At 34.3% G+C, this 21,449-nt stretch overlaps 1 protein-coding gene across 5 annotated transcripts in view; it reads right to left on the bottom strand.

The window, feature by feature from the left end:
• Positions 1 to 1,965: 1,965 nt before the first annotated feature.
• The window catches only part of STRN3 (striatin 3), a 59,869-nt gene continuing 40,385 nt past the window's right edge, over positions 1,966 to 21,449 (bottom strand). For 4 of the 5 annotated variants that reach the window (XM_053980173.1, XM_053980172.1, XM_053980174.1 and 1 more), the window contains 10 exons: positions 20,835 to 20,975; positions 15,705 to 15,838; positions 10,158 to 10,333; positions 9,983 to 10,030; positions 9,756 to 9,877; positions 8,516 to 8,683; positions 8,129 to 8,269; positions 6,111 to 6,218; positions 3,781 to 3,867; positions 1,966 to 3,666 (listed from right to left, as the gene is read on the bottom strand). In XM_053980173.1, the coding sequence (XP_053836148.1) occupies positions 3,497 to 3,666; positions 3,781 to 3,867; positions 6,111 to 6,218; positions 8,129 to 8,269; positions 8,516 to 8,683; positions 9,756 to 9,877; positions 9,983 to 10,030; positions 10,158 to 10,333; positions 15,705 to 15,838; positions 20,835 to 20,975 (1,295 nt within the window). In that variant the 3' untranslated portion in view covers positions 1,966 to 3,496. The remainder of the gene's footprint in view (positions 3,667 to 3,780; positions 3,868 to 6,110; positions 6,219 to 8,128; positions 8,270 to 8,515; positions 8,684 to 9,755; positions 9,878 to 9,982; positions 10,031 to 10,157; positions 10,334 to 15,704; positions 15,839 to 20,834; positions 20,976 to 21,449) is intronic. The other variant, XM_053980175.1, reaches the window with a different exon arrangement.

Here is a 21,449-nt window from a genome sequence, read left to right as displayed (position 1 = left end):
AGGGGCTTTCCACTGACGTGAGATGGGAAGTGCTGGAGCAGAGTGCAAATAGTTTCAAAGTAAGTTAAACACATAATAATAAGAGCATGCCTGGACAGTGTGCGCTATCAGTTTCAAAATAAATTAGCATACAATATGTGAAATGGATGGCCACGGATAGTGTTAACTTCAAACCCAGTTTTTCCACTTGGAAAATCTACCCATTTTCTCCTGGCAAATAAATTTGTCCTTAGTATTTCTCAATTAGGGAAGGTCCTTAACCAGGGCTTGTTGCACTCTTTTTCATGTGTATTCGCTATTTCTGTGGATGGCATACTACTGTTTACGCTACAGTGGACTACAGTCACCACTGATCTGCTTAAAACACTTCCCACAATAAAAAGCAAGATGGAGACTAAGGCTGGTAACACAGACTTATCAATCACACCCTAAATGCTACAGGTATTATTAAACATATTCGGATATCTTTCCATTCAGGTTCTGAGCACCAGTCCTTTGGATCTCACAAAGAGAAGTAAATGCTTTCATAAGCTGAGGCGTTTTTGCTAAATAAAACCATTTCTTTCAGTACTATCATTTTCCCCATCACCAGTACTACAGCTCTTCCATTTCAAAAAACACAAAACCAGCAAATAAAGGTTTCAGCATGTTATACCCCACAACAAATAAACTAAGATGTATTAGAAATTATTGGTAATATTCAATAACCGATGCCTTACTACAGCATTCGATCCACTATGCATTAGTCAACTAAGATGATCATTAAGAGTTCAATTAAGAAAAATAAGCAAATTTTTTTTTAATCATTTCAATTTTAATACAATTAAAAAAAAAGGTAAATGTTATGCATGGTAATGTTTATTAAACAATCACATTTTATTTAAGCATTAAAATGCAGCAGTCTGGAAAAGCTGCCAGAAACAATGTTTGGCTTCAGAAAAGGCAATTATTAAATTACTTCCGATAAAATTCAAATACTCTCTTGTCTGTTGATTAGTTGAATGCTTTAGACTGGAAAGAACAAAAAGTGCAAATCAGCTGAATGTTACTTTCAGAAGTAAAGTCTTAGTGTCCTACAAGCAATTACTGGAAGGCCTCACCTCAATCTTCATGATAAAGGACAAAATTCTCCAAGTCCTACACAATCATAATTTACTGTAACATTTCAAGCAATGTAACATTATTACTAAAACAAAATTAATTCCAAAATGTAACTGCCTATCATGAGCACCTCTTTCCTTTTTTTTTTGTTTTTTTAGGTCTAATTTGCTTGACATGAGATGGCATGAAATACATTCTTACTGGAAAACTGGAAACTTACATGGAACAATGCAGTTAAACCACTTATAGGAACATGTTCTAGCTTTAGTTAACTTATACCTAAACATACTACTTTACATTAAAATATTCATATTATGGTACTCTGTTTCTGCTGATACACTTTGAGCAAAGTGACTCATCACAGAATAGGTTTAGTTTTTTGTTCATCAACTTTATGGGAGGACTTGGAAAGAAATGGACAAGGGTACGGTATATGGGCAAATTTTAGACATTTAAAATTAGTTGTTTTTTTTTTTTTTAAATTCAACACAACTATTCAGTGGCAGTTTGAAATAAAAACAGAGTATCTTTTTGGCTCCTAAATCACTTCATATGCAAAGCTAATGAAAAAATACTGAGATTATCATCTTAGAAGGGCTGCAATAATACACCAGCAATTTTCAATTTTTTTCTTGTAAAAATCTTTTAAAACATTGTGAAAACATGTTCTTATATGTGGGTACTGCTGCTTGAAACTGAACAGTTGCTCAACATCCAGACAACTATTACAATCTTGCAAAAGCAAAGCAGCTTATAAGCATAATAAACAAATGGTCATTTTGCTAAAATTGAAACCTAATTTAGTAATTTGTAGAATGACTCTTTCAAACTGTGCAACACAAAATAATGTAGCCAACAGTAACATACAGGTACACCATTTAATATTTATTATATGCATTTTATATACATTATTTTTCAACAGCTGTACTTTTGCTATGCGGTACAATCTTAAAAATTTGCTGATTCATAGTTTGTAAAACAGAAACCTTACAAAACTCATCAAAACTCGCAAACTGATCAGAAAAGTTTTGTGGAAGACTAGAAAAAATACTTTTTTGTATTAATCATGCATTACACAAACAAAATTTTTAGTTACACCATAAACTGAAGCACATCTGAAAAATAAAATAAAAGCAGGGAGTAACTAGTCAAAACACAGCAGATTTATGAATCTTTAATTAACTACTTTTGTATTCTATTTGAAATGCAAATAAAAATAATTTTCACTCCAAGGGTTCTGAAACAAGATTGGTTTTTTGGAATCAACTCCACTCCAGGTACTTAACCAGAGGAAGAAGAATTTCTTGGTTTGCAACTTTAGAATTATCAAATGTCCCATTTTTTCATCTATTTTAGACTGTTCAAAGAGTGCCATAACAGATATACAGGGCCCTTTAACACACTACATAAAAGGATATAAAGACCAACAAAAAGTGAAATAAATAACAATAGGCCATTAGCAAGATGGGTAATCCTTGATAAATAAACTCGTAAATACAGTAAGATGTACAAAATATCACATAGTGATAGGATGCCAAGATCAATTTTTTTTTAAGAGTTCATTCAGGGGTGTTAACCCCTCTGTGTTTCATTTGAACACATTTTACAGTCCTTTATTTATGAAGACAGTTATGTGATGATGATGAATTAGCATCCTTAAGCAAGGACTTAGCTGAGCTGTATTAGGCAAAAGAAGGGAAGATTGTGGTTACACGGCAGCGGGTCAGTGAGATCTCTGTGTTTTAGGGTTCTATAATGCAGAAAAACATTATCAATACAATCTTGAGCACTGTTGTGACAGGCTAAATATATAAAAAGACTTATAAAAACTAGAATTTTATCCAAACATTTTGTGCAACTAATGCTAAAATATTTTAAGTTAAATTTCCTTTTCTTTAAAGCAAAATAAAAGTTTAAAAGGGGAATCTGTGGCATTCAACTGATAAACAGAAGATTACTAAGAGATGAAAAGAAAGCTACTCTTGGAGCTCACTTCCCCCCACAAGAGCACCACATTCCTAACCCTAAGGCAGCACACAGAGTCCAAAATAAAAGTCTTTTGTAAGATCAGACTCCACGTTTGCTTAAAGACACCTAAAGAACAGACATACGCTCAGTTCATATCCAGTCAAGGCTACAAATACTGGTTTTCTTTTTTGTATTTGTCCCCACCCCACCCCCCAAATACAGTAATTACAGTTAAATGAATGAGCCTGACATTGTTCAGGATGTGGTGACTTTTCACCAACTTCTACTTCTGCCCCACTTAAGAGCCTTCACTCAGGCAGATCAGATGTAGTGTCTTATTGGTAACCTTATACTTGATGGCAGTGACGCATTCCCTCTTTTTTGTCCAAACAGACCTGCTGTTATGATGCAGGTTTGTTCTACTATGTCACACAAATACTTTGGCAAGGGCATCAGCTCCTGCACTGGCAATATATGCTTTTGATGGATGAAATGCTACATCATAAATTGATTCATCCAGCTTTTTCCTATGAGCTGTTATTTCTTGCACACATGTCTTGCTGTCCAAATTCCACAACCTAATGGAACAATCATGGCCTGTTTAGGAAAGAAAGAAAGGAAAAAGACAAGGTTATATTTGTCAGAAATCCAGTGCATTATAAATGCATAATTTATATAGAACATTTAGAATATGCAAAAAAACCCCCTTACTTCCAGACATTAAATAGATTCCATTAGGATCTACAGCTAGACTCGTGACAGCATCCAAGTGAGCAACCATAGAATGGATCATTTTACCTAAAAGAAAAATAAACAGTGAATTTCCTGTGAAGGTACTGTTTATTTAAAAATCATCAACCCATTCCCCGTAAACATAATATAAGACAACATGCTTATTTAGATTCCAGTAATATTTGAATGTTCCTATTCCATTAGAAATTACAAAGTTTCAACTGCAGGCTCTGGTGTAAACATAAGGGCAAATGACACACAACTCTCAAAAAGGTATTCCCATTGTAAACAATCTTTATCCACTTGGCATCTTTATTGGTAGCAATAACAATGAAGACCTAAAATGACTACACGTCCTAACAACTGCCCCAGTAGGAGAGTGTTGATGAAGCTTTGTAAAATGAGACTTACTAAGCCATATCAATGGTCCATCTTTCTCTGTCATTGCTAGGAGGAAAAATAAGGCAACTATAGGTGATGCTTGCCTAAAATACTCTCCAGCTTCTAATAATTAACTGTTTGGTTATGTCACAAACCAGAACAGTTATCTCAGCATTCAAGTACTCTTAACGCAAGTACTCTTTTTCTTCATGTTGACCTCTGTTCCTGGACTCCTAACAACATCTTTTACCACCTCATGATGCTTCTTGGAAGGAGTTCTAGAATGTTTAACCACACAGAAGAATCACTGCCTCTCTCCTGTTTTGAGTCTGTCACCTGTTAGGGATTAGCAACCGAACCTCAGTTCATGTGTTGAAAAAGAGAGCAAAAAAATCCCTGTAAGACCATGACCAACATGAAGAACATATATCAGCTTTGTTCAGTTGCTCCTCTTCCTGAAGAATCTCAGCCTATTCAGTTTCTAATATTCTTCCTGAAGAAGCTAAAAGCTACTGAAGATCTTTGATCATCTTTCTAAACATCCTCTGAAACATATTAATTTGGCTTTACCCCCTTTGAGGTAAGGGAGACTTCATTAAAGGTATTCATACAAAGGTATTAAAAATGTTCCCTTTTGCCTTTTATTCCTTTCCCTCCTTCTAATACGCATTTTACTATTCTGACTAAGCAACGAACTTGTATTTTTATCTAACCTATTATTGTAACTCCAAGGTTTTACTTTGAATAAGACCAGTTAGCCCAGTAATTATTACTTTATATTAAAATGTTTCTTTTTCCTTACATGTGTAATTTCAAATTTATCCACATGGAATTTAATTTGCCTGCTTTTATGTCTTTTAAGATCTCCAGTTCTTCCTTGTCAGCCTTCATTTTTTAATAATATGAATTAATGAATGTCAGTTAACTGCCAATATACTGTTCCCTGTTCAGATGACTATGTTGAAATATTGCTGATACATTCAGACACACAGATATTTTATTCCGCAAAAAAGATCATTTTTTTTGTTTTTCATCTTCAACCCAATTCTTTCTTCATGCAGATTTTTTTTTCCTTACTCTTTGTTTCTTTGAAGTAACAAATCTTAATTTCAGCAATGTCAATGTAATGCATTTAATGACCACAATTCAAATACATACATTCATGGCAGGTGCAAAGTGGAAAAAAAGGCCAGCTTTTTTGATTTAGGAAACAAAAATCCCAGGAACACCATCCCCTACTAGGACCAAACCAAACACACTTCAAACAGGTGTTTTGCATATGCTTACTTCAAGTGAGCTTGATGTTTTTCCCTTCCGACTTTGATAGGTAACATGTAGGAAGTGACACAAAATTTCACAAATAGGAAGTTTAAGTTTGTTCTTACAATTATTTTAATGTTTTTGTCATGAGAGACAGTGCAGCTTTCTCCTATAGCCTTCTTTACCTTCTTTCTTCCAGATCCTTTTCTGTTTTATAAACCATATCAACAACTTAAGTATAACACAGGATTTGAGTACCACAATGAATTTAGGGTTATTTCTTGCCCTAATAGTCTTTTTTACTACTGAGAGTTGAAAAACATAACTGACACATGCTTACAGTTAAAAGCATGGAAATGATCAAACAAGGAACAAAGCAGATATACTTTATAAATTAGGAAATCTCTAAATTAAAGACCACTTTCTTGTCCCTCACAACTATCTCTGCCTGTTTTGAGAGTGTTTTCTGACTTCTGAAGTCACAATTGCAACAGGTATCACTATTTCACAGAGAAGGTACTGAAAAGGTTTAATCTTAGAAATACCAAAAGTTCTGTTTTATGTAAGACTACATCACTAGTAAGTTTTCTACAAATGAATTCTCCCTATGTCATCCAGATTTCTTTAGACATATTCATGTATACAAATTAGGTTCTCTTTACCCTTACCCGTTTTGTTGTCAAAAAATTTGATGTGTCTATCTTCATGTGCTGTAATAGTTACAGGAAGTGTGGGATGACTTACTACTTTGTTAATATGATTATTTGATTGTACACCTGAAAATAAAATAAAAGAATATTCATCTGCCTTGAAGAAAATGTTAAAGTTAAAATGACAGTATTTTAGCATTACACTGTAGATTACCATATTATTTAACATTATGTAAGTAATATCTTAGGACCAATGGATCTCCTAAGAAATAAAGCTTCTTGCTTCACAGGATGGGGCAAAGTGAAGTAGAGTCTAGTCAAAGCACTGTAAGGTTAAAGCTTACAAGTAGTTTACACCCATGAAAGATTACTGAGAGATAAAACCCAGCAAGTACTCAGGGCAGCACTAGCCAAGTAGAAACAGACTGTAGCATGAGTAATCTACGTTTAGCACACAGCTCTTACACCTCTGCATCAAAATATATTTCGTTTGAGGGGAGGCACAGAGTGGTTTGAGTTGGAAGGGACACCTTCTACTAGACCAGAGAATACAAGTAACTGAAGTCAACCTAACCATCTTAGATTCTGTCACACACATTTGTGACTTCAATTTAAGCAATGAATGGTTTAAAATTTCTTTAGAAGTCTACAGGATACTCTTTTAAAAAACTATCTTGGTATCTTAATTTCTGTGCTTAATTTTTCTTGAATCCATGTAAAAGCCTCTCTTCAAACTAGAAAAGGTATTTCTCCAAATTGTGATGCTCCTTCTCACTTCAATTCCAGGCTTTGCAAAAGGTATCTATAAGACAGCTTTTACACAGTTTTATAACCTGTGTTGAAGTCTATAAGTTCAATTATTAAAGTGAACTACACTACTTAGAGGGGAGAAGCAGATTCTCCCCTTGCATTATTCTTTTAGATCACATTTTATAGAAAGGAATGAGCACAAACTGGAGGTTTTCCTTACAAAGCACGTGAGGAGGTTCACAAAAAGAAGTCTCCTCCATATAGTTTCATCAAATATATGCAATTAATTCTTGATGAGTTACCTCTCTTGTAAAACTTATTTGCAACAACAGGATTTATACAAACTTCTACCAGAAAGTGTGTTTAATTCCAAGCTGTGCAGAATTTGACACTGAATTAAATATTGTCTTTAATTCACCTATTATTCACCTACTTGTCTTGACATTCTCCATGTCAAGCCTATATAATGAAAACTGTGGTTTAATATATACATCAGAAAACTGAATCTTAAGAAATCTTAGAGAACAATAATTATTGCTTTCACTACCTCTAACTACTTTCAAATCCTGAAAATAGAGTAATAAAATCACTTGGATGGAAGGGACCTTTAACATCATCAAGTTCCAATCCCTCCTGCCACAGGCAGGGCCACCATCCACTAAACCAGATTGTTTAAAGCCACATTCAACCTGGCCTAGAACATTTCCCAGGGATGGAGCATCCCAAATTTCTCTCAGTGAGCTGTGCCAGTGTCTCACCACTCTCACAGTAAAGAACTTTTTCCTAATACCTAATCTAAATCTACTCTCTTTCAGTTTGATGCCATTCCCCTTTGTCTTGTCACCACATGCCCTTGTACAAACAAGTTCCTCTCCAAGTTTCTTGTAGGCTCCTTTTGGTACTCGAAGATAACAATAATATCTCCCAAGAACCTTCTCCAGACTGAACAACCACAACCCTTTCACAGCCCCTCTTCACAGGAGAGGTCATCCAGCTCTGGGATCATCTTCATGGCCTTGCTCTGGACTCAGTCCAACAGGTCTATGTCCTTCTTATGCTGGGGCCCCAGAGATGAATGCAGCATTCCAGACAGGGTTTCACAACAGCAGAATAGAGGGGTTAAAACACCTTTCCATAGTGTTTGTTCTAAGCCTCTAACCATCTTTCAAACTGAATGATGCAGTAGAGGAGTAAAACTTTTTTATTTACTTGACAATGAGGTACCATAATAATACAACAGGTACCTCATTCAAGATAGGTATTTATTACAGGAGAGCTCTACTTACCAGATTCTACTTGTGATGAAAACATTACCACTGACTGGGATGTTTCTAAATCATAGATGACTGTGCTGCCAGTGTTAAAAGATGCCACCATATGAGCAGGGTCACAACCTATAAAGTCAACTGATGTGGGTATTCCATGATCTAGAAAGAGCAAAAAATATCTTTAGAAAGAACCACTTTAAAAATTCCTGACAGTTTAAACATTTAAGGTCATAGTAAAAGAAGATATTTGCTCTTTTCTTTAAAGTAATGCTACAGCACCATGATTATTTTATTACAAGTTATTCTTTTAGCTATGTTACCTAGTTTGGATAAATGGAGATAATGAGCCTGGACGCATCATCAGCTGCCTCATAACAGATTTTCAAAACCACTGCAAAAAGTTACCTTTCTCTCCATTGTAAGTGCAAATACAGGGATTTTTTTCTGGTGGGTTCCATAACCTAATAGTGCCATCTGCTGAACAAGAGAGTAAGTGATTCTTTACACCACTGTAAGCAAGACCCCAGACTGCATCTGTGTGAGCAATTAATGTGCCAGCTAGAACGTTTGGCTCTGGAAAAAAAAAATCAGAAAGGAAGCCGTTTTAGTGAAGAACCATTAAGTATTTCTTGTACCTCAACATAAATTAAATTCCACATAAACCATGTTCCCTCTGCCCTTCCAGTTTAAGCAACAGCTAGAATATTACACAAGTTATTTTGCACAACCACTGCTATCTTTCTTAAAAAAAACAGCCAGCTAACCAGGAAAACAAACAAAGAAGCTCAAACCAAAAAAACCTACCAAACCAGCCAAGGGAAAAAAACTCCACAAACAACTCAAACAACTATGTCCCTTTTCCCAGAATTATACATTCTTGTTACCACCTCCTCTCTTATTTCTTCCTTCCAAATTCAACATCTTAAAGATGCTTGATCACAGCCCTTCCTTTGCACAAGGTGCAGAAAATCAGCTTTCCACTTTAACACTGGATGCTTACTTGATGCAGTTTTTATTCAGTATACTCTGATGACACAAAGGTATGGCCTAAAACTCTCAAGCACGCTAATAATAAAAACAGGACCAACTTTTCCTGTGGAGCTGGGAATCTTATTTTCATCTCCCTGATACTTTATAGTTGCCTTTTATAGAGGCTTTTTAAATCAATGCAGAGTTTTCCAAGCAGTTATCAGCTATTTAATTTTAGAGACATCTAAAATTAAAGATATCTAAAGTTAGGGACCTGAGATGCAAGTCAGAAACATGGGACATAGAATCTGAGCACACTTGTGTCAGTTTTCTGGCAAATTTCCATCAGAAGAAATGAATAATCATTAAGAAGTTGTAGTTCTGATAGAAAATTTTTTGCTTCTCAAAAATGTAAGTTATTATTATTTTTTTCTTTACTGCATAAATCTTAGGAATTGTTAGGTTTCCCTATTACTGTTCTACACAAAGCACATCATCAGTGCAAGCAGGAATAAGTAACTCATGTTTGCCACACATAAGTAGTTGAAAACACACAGCGTAGCTGAGAAATGGCAATAATACTTCACAAAAGCTCTAGGAAATAGATTAACATCAAGTGGAAAAATAATGTTCAAGACAATGGTCAGAAGTTGTTTATCTTTTCAAAGGTACTTACCATAGGTATCATATGGATCCACACTAGGGCTAGGCATGTTCCACCACTGGATGGTTGCATCAATACCACCGCTGAAACACTGTTCTCCATTGGAACTAATTGCCAGTGACAATACCGGTCCACTATTGAGAGACAGAAAAAAGCTGATTGGTAACTGCCTACAGGATAAATATATTGTCATTCATAACAATATATTCTATCAGCCATGAATAATGTCAAACACTCACATGTGGGCCCTAAATGTGTAGATGGGTTCTACATCTAAAGAGGCACTCCTGAAAGAAAAAGAATAGTTATTATACCACATGAAATCTCTACTGAAAAACTTGAAAATATAAGAGTTTAATCAATTTCAAAGGCATTTAAAACACAGCTGATTTTTTATAAAACCCATATACTTGCTTTTTGGCAGGAACCGTTTTCTGCAAATTCCAAAGTTTTAGAGTATGGTCCTCAGAGGCTGTAACCAGCACAGGCTCTACAGGATGAAAAGCTAATGCTCGCACTCCATCAAAATGACTGCGTAGCGTATACTTAGGGTTCCATGTCTTTCGGAAGGCATCTTTATTAGCTGGCAACTTAAAAAGAGAAAACGAAAGGAGAAATTTTATCTTGGATTTTAAAATATGGATTTTATACATATCCCCTCATATTTTTGGAAAACAGCATATGCTTGATTCAGCTAATATATATTCAATCTTAAGTATGTATTTATCTATTGATTTATCTATATACATCTACAACCCTATCTGGCCAGCCAGCCAATTTTTCTGTTGTAACAGATTCCTTTGACCCAGGCTGGAATGATACATAACATCAAACACATAGAAAAGACTTGATTTTCAGAACAGATTTTAATCCTTTTGTGCAATGACACTAACTCTTCTTCCCTGTAGAAAGAGAAATGTCTTATTGTGTATCATGTCGTCTGCACCCAAGGAAGAGATTGTAGCTGTCAAAAGTTTATCACTTAAACACAATAAAAATGAGCTTGAGGTGCTTGGTGCTTCCTCAGATGAGTAACTTGACTAAGGTTGACAAGAAACATACATAGTTCTTTAATACTTCTACAGGTGAAGGCACGTACATAGAAATAGCTAATCAAAATTTCAAGAGATATTTGTCGTGATTTTAAACATAACATTACATAAATATTTTTTAAGTCTTTAATGAGTTTCAAATGTATCTGAGACAATAACTTAGCTGCTTTGTGAAGCAATATATGCGAACTCTACATTTATACACTGTGAACATCCAATTCATACGCTTAACCTGTAGACTGTTAGACTAAAATACAATAATTACAACTGCATAATAGTAATTACAGGTAACCCAGAAGAGTTGCCAGAAAAATTCAAGCCCTTCTAGTGACTCCATAAGACTAATTTACAGCTTTGAATACAATTTATATTTATGCAGCAAGCAGACCCTTTAAAGACTACATCCCATCCTAATCCTCCATCATAAAGAAATAACATATCTGGTTACTTGTCTTTTCCCCTAAAGGTAGTTTAGAAAACTGACTTGAATTAGATGAACAAAATAAGCAAACTAAGAATGAATGGAAACTAATGGTATCCTCTGTCTTACACAAATGGAAGCTAATTGTATCCTTCATCTTACACACTATCTATTTCAGCACGTAATTGTTCATGTATGTTTCTCAACTGTAGGCCAGAAGAGCTTGACATCTCAAACTAATTTCAAGAACACTAACAGGAAATTAAAATCTCCCATAGCTAATCAAATCTTACTACCTTTTATCTGTCAGGACTGAAAATGACAGATACTCAGATAATCCAGATAACAGTGTAACATGTACTGTAATAACTATTTTTGGACCAGGTCTATAACCTGGATTGAATTATCACTACTCACTCAAACCAAATTCAAATCCAACCAACAAAACAAAGAGGTTCAGACAATAAGATTTACTGTTCTGAGTTACAGATGTGCAGACATTTGCTTTTCCATTATATTACTGTAGATTTTTGTCCTAAGTGCAAACTTTACCTAACTCCAATCAAGTCACAGAAACGTGTTATACCAGACATGTAACCTGAATTTTTAAGGTTTTTTTAAATACCAACCAAGAAAAAAATATACATACATTATAACAATACATTTGTTTTTACAAAGCATTTTGTTTGCTATATTCCTACTTCAGAGTACACTGAATACTGCAATATTTTTACTGAGATTTAAGTTATTTAGCACTACACTGCATATTATATACAACCTCCATTAAAAAAAAAATATTTTGTTTTAGGAAACAGAACAGAGTGGAATTCTGGATTTCTGCATTAAACATAACTTGGACCAAACTGATTTATTTCCCTCCCCAAATGGACAAGAGAAGGGGATAAAAGGAAAGGGGAAAAAAAAGGTAATTTCCTAGCAAATAGAGTCGTTTGATATTTTAAATCCTCATTATGTAATGCATTCACCCACCTAGCTCACTTATGTTGCCTCGTGTTTGCGGTGATGTGGGGCTTAGAGAAATTAAAGCCAAAAACTTGAAATAGCAATCCTTAATTTTAGCACATGATATATCCCAGATTATGTAGAAGACTTGATTTTTTGGGTGCAATGTGCAACCACACAACAACATCTACCACTGTTGTGATGAAAAGTCATTTGAGATAATCAGAACTGCATACAGTGATCCTTATTTTTCAAAACATGAAAAGAGTTTATTCTATCTTTTTTTCTCTTTTTTTCTTAAAAGGATTGTTTCAAGGTTAATTTTGTTTTTGGCAGTACAGAGAAGTCTGCTAAAATGCAAGGTATAGAATTTACACAAGTTATGAAAAGTAAGGTACATTTCCTATCTTAAGCATAGCTTTTGAAGTCTTAATTTTAAAAATGGACTGGAACATCATGGTTCTTTTAGAAGACATCACATACACCTTACTAGAAATCTACTTATATATAAGCTGATTTTTAAAAATTCTTTTCCCTATCCATGTATCTATTGGATCTTGATATCCTTACTGCAAGAGTAAGAGAACAACTGATACATCTTCAAAGAGGTCCTTGCAATCTCTAAGAAAAAAAGTAAACCAGTAATGTATTTCCAAAAAATAAACAACCAAAAAACCCAACCCTGCCTCCGAAAAACACAGTCAAGGACTTGGAAAAGGGATTTGATCATTACAAAGGATAAATGTGGGATTATTTCACAAAATGGGCCAGAGGAATAATGGAAAAGTAGTGAAATGGGACAGCATATATCAATGTTTGAAAATGTCATATCTCCAAAGCCTCTCAAAACATAAGGTGTAGATGGACACACTGCCCCACCGAGTCTGGATGCTCTACTCTAAGTGTGTATTTATATACACACACACTGTCAATATAATCAAAGTCATGAGAAGACGGACTACTTCACTAGCTGCTCCTCCTTTTTTCCATGGACTTTAGAGGACTTTTCTAAAGACCAAGAAGGATCAAACAACCCATTCATTCTGCCTTGTAAAGCACAGGCAAACTGGACTGAAACTACATCTGAGCTAAACAAACAAAAACAAACAACTCCCTCCCACCAAAAGAAAAGGTACCAGGGAATGAAGATACTCCTTGCCCCTGCAGTCAAGAGAATCCTAACACATTGTAAGGAGACGTGCATTTCCCTATGTTAAACTAGTACTCCCCAACAGCAAACAAAAATTTTAGAGAACAATAATTAATAACTACAGTCAGGGTCTTTTTATGTTTTAATGTTACTTTTTTTTCTTTATAATGTTGTAACTTATTGGAGATTTCCAAGTTTACATGCTCTGATGAAGGAAAGCTTTCCATTTTTTAGTCTGTCGTACTGCAGAAAAACACCATTCTCTGGTGCTATAGGATCAAGTAATATACAAATGGGGGCATTTGATTTGGCAACATTATTCCCTCAGCATGCAAACAACTACATGCACTGAGGTCAATATAAGTAACTAGATAATAAAAAAGACATGACTTGAGATGACTACTGTTTACCAGATGACTAGCCTTGGAGACAATCTGAATTTAGTCAAGCATACAGAAATATTTTGAGTTATAGTTGAAATTCTTAAGATTTATACTTAACCCCCCATCCTGTATTCATATCCTCTCCTTTTCAAAATACAACACTCATCAAGGAGTGATGCATGAAAGCTAATCGAAGCCTGTTGTGGCTTTATTAATGCACTCTAATGGCTCACAAAAGCTATTTGAAGAGCATGGAACTATTGGGAGCAAATGCATTAAGTGTTCTGGTTTGAGGTTTGGTTTTTTTTTTTTTTTTTTGTTGTTGTTCTTGTTTTACTTACACATAAACTTAGTGTCACACCTCCTTGGTCTGAAGATATATTGGAAAAGGAGGTGACTTCACCTAAGCTTACAAGGGCACTAGACTAGCCCTACTAGCACTGTATTACAGGTGCAAGATATGGTCTTACTGCGCTGCAAATCCACGGCTATGAGGGAACAACTCCAGCAATTAAAGACTATAATGGAATTTTTAACCTAAAGAAATATCGTGATGAACAACTAATAGCATCTGAATTTCAGTCTCTTTGAAGTCATGACAGGACAGTGTAATCTTAAATATAAAAAAAAGAATTATTGCCATCTGTGTTATTTTATACTTGTTTTTTTTCTGACACACACAGTCAGAAGCCACTGTGCTATGCTTTAAAAGGAAGAAAATATCCTATGAGTACTGGGAAAGGAGGACTGGACAAGAAACAGGGAAACCAAGTGACAATCACAGTCAATCACAACTCATTTTCAGTGAATGGTCTAGTAAGAAAAACTCTATTCCTATCTTTTGTCTCCTGTATACACCAGATATTAAAGCATGAAATAACCTCTTCCCACTCAGCTCCCAAACCAAGCTGAAATTAAAGAACCTCAGGGGTTTAAGGGTTTCAGTGAAAAAATTTTGAAAATTCAACTACATTGAGAAAGTAAGATCAACTTAATCTACAGGATGATTAACACCTTCTAACCTTTAACAAATGTGTGCTGCTACTGCATATTTCTTATTAGCTCAGGCAGCACTTCATATTTGTGTATTCATCAGCTATTGTCTGCTTTAAGTTTCCCAAGAGCAAAGGTAACCTCTATTCTACATCACTCTTCACACCACAAAAACTGTTTTGTCAGGTTTGTCACAAGTAGCACAGATTCCCATGCAACACTTTTGTTATCTGGCATCAGTTATAATAACTGCAGTGCTTTCTGAGCTTAGTCCTGGCTTGCCGCTAAATATCCCTCCATCTTGGAATAAGCAAAATGGCTACACATTTTTATAAAGAATTTGTAGTTCACAAAAGACAGCAATACACTACAAAGTTGCAATCTGCAGTCAAGCCAATACAAGACTTTTAAAATACAATATTTCATGCAAAACTTACCTGAACACTTCCCTAACCAGCCATCCTGTGTTACTAGCCAATGAAAAATGTGTTTAACACTATTGGTAGAAGCTTAATGAATATGGTCAAAGGAATGTCAGAACACTCTGGATTATAATAAAAATACCCCCTAAAAGCTTACATCCAAAATATATTACTATATATACAGTGTATGCTGTTAACCCTACTTACTCATTAAGAGGACACCAAATAAATAAGTTAATACCAATATTTGTGTTTCATGCCATGCCTACTCAACACTCCATTTCATTGGGTAACTGTCATTTTGGTCATGTTAAGACATTAGTATGTATTTTGTGTCATAATACATTCCCCCTCCCAGGGACAAAATCTGAATTAAATTATTAATGTAGAAAAAACCCAAGTCATCTCAGTTAATTCTGGTAACCCAAATTACTTAGCTCATTTGCAAGGTGTTCTTCCATTCCAAGTAACAGCTTTTACTAAAGAAGTGCATCAGTAATGTTCAGTGTTGAGGAGAGGGGACCCAACTACTATTGATTAAACTGTATAAAGAATTTTAAAATAAAATTGCACTTACATCATAACTATAGTCTGCATCATTTGTTACTGTCAAGTCTGCAAGGTCTCCAAGGCCCAGTACACTTAACAACACATCATCAGAACCCATAATAAATGACTTGCCTCCTCCAGGTGGAAACGTTATTGGCTCAGCTACAAAGAACAAAACAGTTTCTTTAAGTCTCAATAGAGTAATTCAAACTGATGAAAAGCTGCATTATTCATCACTTAACAGCAAAGCAGAGCTTAAAACTGAACTTGCATGTACTACATACAGCCCCAACTAAAAAAAAAACCAAGAGCATGAAGACATACACACGTGCAAACACACACACATTACATACACAACTCTTGTATCATGCTTCATCATTTGATTTCAACTTACTTTTACAGAGGTGTTGATACTGACAAGTGACTGACACTACTTTACACTGCAATACCAAATGTACATCCCAGGTTTCCAAACTCTCAGCTGAGTTTTTCATTCATTATACCATGCTTCCTGCCTTCTATCCACTTGTAAATATGTCTTTGTGTTTTATACTAGTCAAATATTTCTACTTGTACACTGAATATTTTTTAATCATTCAAGCAAAAGACTCCTGCAAAAATCTCTTCCACTCTGAGTTTTCTCAGACAACTGAAAAAATGAAAACATCTATTATTCATTCATTTCCTCTCTTAATTTCTTAGCATAATTTTGGATTTTAAAGTACACTCAACTGATACTCATGTTGTCTAGCTATGCCTTCCTCAAATTAAAATTTAACATTTCTGTTAATTATCACTTAGAATTAATAAAAGTTATATATAGCTATTAATTATGAATTCACATCTGAATAATAAAGTTTGAAGTATTCACCCATATTTTTTACCCTCTTCAATGATTCTGTAAATCTCCCTCAACCCACAAATATCTACTTAGCAATAAAGAATAGGAATGAAGGCTTAAACATTGCAATGCTTCAGCACATTTTAGAAGCCACTTTTACTTCCCAGTTTTCTTTTCCACTCAGAAATAGCAACACTTGTTAAGTAGAGTATGTAAAATTAAGGTCTGTGTGAACTTTAGCTAAGTATAAGCATCTGCAAAATATGTTAAATTATACTTGACATCTTGAAAAACTAAACTTGCTTGACTTTTGAATTTAACTGATCTGGCAGAGAGAGTTATGGCCTCACTTGAATGCCACTCCTGATTTCTTATCCTCCTAGAAAACCCTTCAATCACAGAGTAAAGAGTTTCCAGTTTCCTGGGTGTTTTGTCTTCTAGAAGTAGTTCCAAACAAGAGGACTAATAATTAACACATTCCTGTTTAAAACACACATCTCCATTATTCTGTATGGCCACTAGCTGAATGGTAACCTAGCTCTGATCCACTCCCACAGAACAAAAGTGACTGAAACCAGGTGTAAAGTTATAGATATCTGGCACCACTGCTAGGGCTAGGCAAAGAGAAGCCAGTCTAGCTAGATCAAAAGACATCACTTCTCAAGAATAAAACAGGTTTTAATGCTTCAGAACTATCGCACTATTAAGAAATGTAACCTCAATACAACCGTTTCTGAGAATCTAAGAACATATTCTAAGAATACAAACTGCTGTTCCTACAGCTGCATTAAAAGAGCAAACAATATTCTAACTATGCACAATCACCTCTTGTAAAAATATTCACAATCTATACAAGTTTGACTCATAAGAATGCTACATTACATTAACAGCCCAAAATGGCTTACCAGGCCCTTATATGAAAAAGCTTTTAATTTCCATTAGTAATTTAGTAAAACTCTACATTTGACAATCTACTACAAACCATTTATATTTCAAAAAAGACATGTTCCTACAAACCACAAATTTACTTTCTTGTTACTCCTATTTGATCTTTAGGACAGGCCCACAAGGTTTAAGTAAGCCCCGTAACTTGTCATACTAATTCTTTGTAAAACTAATGTCACCTGACCTTAACAGATCAACTTTTCTTGCTTTACAATAAAAATTAAGGACCACCACATGAAAAACCTATACTACAAATTCATCAAGTTTTGTTTGCATGAGTGACTCTCTCTTTATTTAAATCTTCAAAATTAATGTTACTCAAAATTCAGAAAACTACTTCTCAATACTAAGTTGTCCATATGTACGTACAGTGTGTTTTATAATTTATTTGTGAATTTCATATTTTAAAGTCAGGCATATTTGAGAAGTTTAAAAAATGGCTGCAAACTGCTTTTGTAAAAAAAGAAAAGGCAGAATAGTAACAGAATGAAAAATGTATGATGCTACAGCTAATAAAAATAAAGACCCACATCTTCAGATACCAAAACAATGCATCAATAGACATATGCTTAATACTTTTCATCTAGGAAAAAAATACAAATATTTTTCTAACACACAATACAATATTATTCTCATAGCATAATATAAATGCTTAACTGAGCTTGCAATCAATAAATATAAAGTTAAAATGTGATAATACAAGTTCCTTTGTAGGTGAAAGTAGGTGAAATAAATATATAAATATAAAATCGTATAATTAAATATTTGCTTAGCCAATCATAACCAGCATTTCTTACCTTCAAGTTCTTGACATCATACATAATTAAGTCAAAATCAAGCTGTAATACTTGTACAAACTGAAACTGCTTTAATCTCTGATCAGATATGTATGCTCATATAGGCTGTTGTTGTTTACTGTACAACAGGGACATCTTAACCTTGTTTCCCACAAAGTTAGTATGTGGTACATGAAAAGCAGCTGTTCATACCTAAGCAATTAGCTGTTACTGCTTTTTTTCTGTCAATCTCTAGATTGACACCCCTGCAATCTATAGATACTAAAACTGAAAAACAACCAGTGAAGAAAGTAATTCTCTCTACACTGGATGGAAAATCGTGTTGATACTATTTCTGAAAGTAACAGAAAATGTTGAAATGGAAACTCCAATTTCTCATGGCCAAAATTATCAAGTGTGATTATAGCATAACATCATATATAACCAGGGAGTTCAGAGTGAAAAACAAACAAACAAAACACAAAAAAAAAAAAAAAAAACCCACACAAACAAACATAAAACAAACAAAAATACAAAAAAACAAACAAAAAACAAAAAACAAACAAACAAAAAACAACAACAACAACAAAAAAAAAAAACCAAACTCTCACACCTTTAGAGGTATGAAAGAGTTATTCCAAACCAGTTAGAGCCAGTTCCTTCCTGAACCTCCTTCAAGAAAAAATTATCAACCACTATGTCAGAACTGTAATATTTTGAAGTGTGGCATAAAACTTCCATACAGTCACACGAAAACTATGGTTTGATAAAATTCCTCAGCATAGGCTAGTGTATCCCAGGAAAAAAGCCTAAAGTTATCTGCAAAATCTTCGCTTTTAGAACACAGCTGAATAAATAACTGAGTAAAACCTGTATTTGTACTGCATGGTGCAAAATCTGTAATTTATGATAATGAAGTATTTGGCCTTGTAACACACCTAGAAGGAATTCAAATATAACACTGCCTGTTTATTTGCAGCTTTGCACCATATGGTACAGACAAAAACTCAAAAAGCCACATAGCATTCAGGATTGAAATAGCAGAACTTACACTCTAATATTTAAATTTAAAAACGCAGAAACCAAAATGAGCAAATAAGATGACAGAGATATTAATATTATTACTCTTAATAAATAAAGAGCAAACTACACTGACAAGTTAAAAACACATGGGCACATTAAACAGCATGAAAATATAAACATGAAAGCAGTTTATTTGAACAGTGTGAACATTCTTTACTTGAAGGCTAACACAGTGTTTGTGCTACAAGAACCAGGCAATAAAAGCTAGTCCCTATCAAATCGAAATCTAGCATCTATTTCTTCAAAAATATTTTGTTCAGTATTATTTCATATGTAAGGCCTCTACCTGAGACAACATCCCTCTCTGTAACAAGGTCTCTGTCTTTGTTCCTTTGCACAACATGTATGGCCTAAGAAAAACAGCCTAAGACAGACCTAGAAAATTGTAACTGTAGGGTCACATGGCCTTAATACCTAAACATGGCTAAAAGGCAACCTAAAGCATGTAAATACTAAACCTAAAATCAACCTAAATATACATCTACAAGTTTTAGCAAGTGGATTTTCATCTGTAGATTTTTCAATTGCACTCCACAGGTAAATGTGATACTGCTTCATCTTGAAGATGGAAATAAAAACAAAAATGAAAAGGAAGGCAGTAAATGACTGTTGTAAAATGACAGTTTGGGAGAGCAACAAAAAAGCTCCTTGAAACATGGTTTGGGGTTGTTTTCTGCTTGCCTGTTGACAGGTACTTGTGAGGCCAAGGGTGAAAAAGAACAGGAGAACGAACCGATTCCTGGAATCAATAGTAAAGCAAATTCTATTTCTGCTATAGCTGATACCATGCTAGGGCTTATGGGTCACAGATCATCCTAAAAGAGCCAAATCTGAATACACTGGAGTATTTTGAATGAATATGTTCTAAGCAGAGGACAATTTACATAATGGTATTCTAATGTCAAAGCTAATAACAGGAAAATCATTCCTTTAAAACAAAAAACTTAAAAGCCAAATACAAGATTTTTTACTTTATATATAATAGCTTGCCACTAATTTTCATTGACAAAGATAATCCTGAAACTTAAATAAATAGTGTCTTTGTAAATTTGTGTATGTACACTGAGGGAATTTTATAAAAGAGAAAATTAAATTTGAGGAAAAGAGACTAATTAGTCCCATAACTGAAATCACCACTTTTCATTTTAAAATCCAAACTGTGCATCAAATGTCAATACTCACCTTTTTTCCTCTCAATAAATAAGAACCTATTTGTGAAAGGTTTTGCTAATGGGGGGGGTGTCTCCAAACAGGGATTTAATAGTGAATAGTGTCAGAACACACTGCTGTACATGAAGTTATTTTAAAAAAATTATGAAATAATGGTGAGTTATAAAAAGCCACAGAAACTTAAGCCATATTCTCATAAAACCATTTGGGAAGAATTGCAAGTAAAATAATAACGTGGCAACCTGCAACTGTGTTCAGCTTTACAGAGGGGATAATAAATTACAGCGTGTGCTTTCTAAAAGAAATCTCCTGAAATATAGTAAGTAGCTAAATTTTTTTGTACCTTCCTCTGCTCTTGCACCTTCATGATCAGTCATTCTAGAAGAGGGTGACCTAGATTGATTAATGATTCCTGAAGGGATGTGGGGTATCTCATCATCGCCCAGATCAGCTATCATGTCGTGAAGTTTTGTCCTGTTGACTCCTGTAAATTAATGTCAGCAGCAAAAATTCATTTGATTGCTACCGCTTGACTTGACTGAAGTCTAAAAATCCATTAAATAAGAATAATTACTGATGGGACCTCCTTAAAATAAATAGTGCTTTGCTTTTGTTTAGTAATATTTTGGAAATCAAAAGCAGGAGTTAATACACCAAATCTGAAAACTACATGCAAACAATTTTAATTCACTAAACCAAAGAATAACTCCTTTGTTTTCTGTAGATCTATTCTACAATTTCCTGTAGGAAAGAGAAAATCATCTTACAGCCCTACTGGAAAGTCAAGCCAAATACTAAAAGAACATTCACCATTAAACAAAAAACATATGAATTAAACATTTTCTAATAATATTACACAACTTTAACTATACTAAACAATTTAACATTAAAAAACAGAGTGCTAATTAAAAATAAGCTTAAAAATGAGAGCAAAAGTACAGACAACTCATAATGGGGG

This window comes from Vidua macroura, chromosome 6 (assembly GCF_024509145.1).
Source record: "Vidua macroura isolate BioBank_ID:100142 chromosome 6, ASM2450914v1, whole genome shotgun sequence".
In the NCBI taxonomy this organism is placed as follows: Eukaryota; Metazoa; Chordata; class Aves; order Passeriformes; family Viduidae; genus Vidua; species Vidua macroura.
Note: the sequence above shows the minus strand (reverse complement) of the source record. Positions and strands in the feature narration are given on the sequence as shown.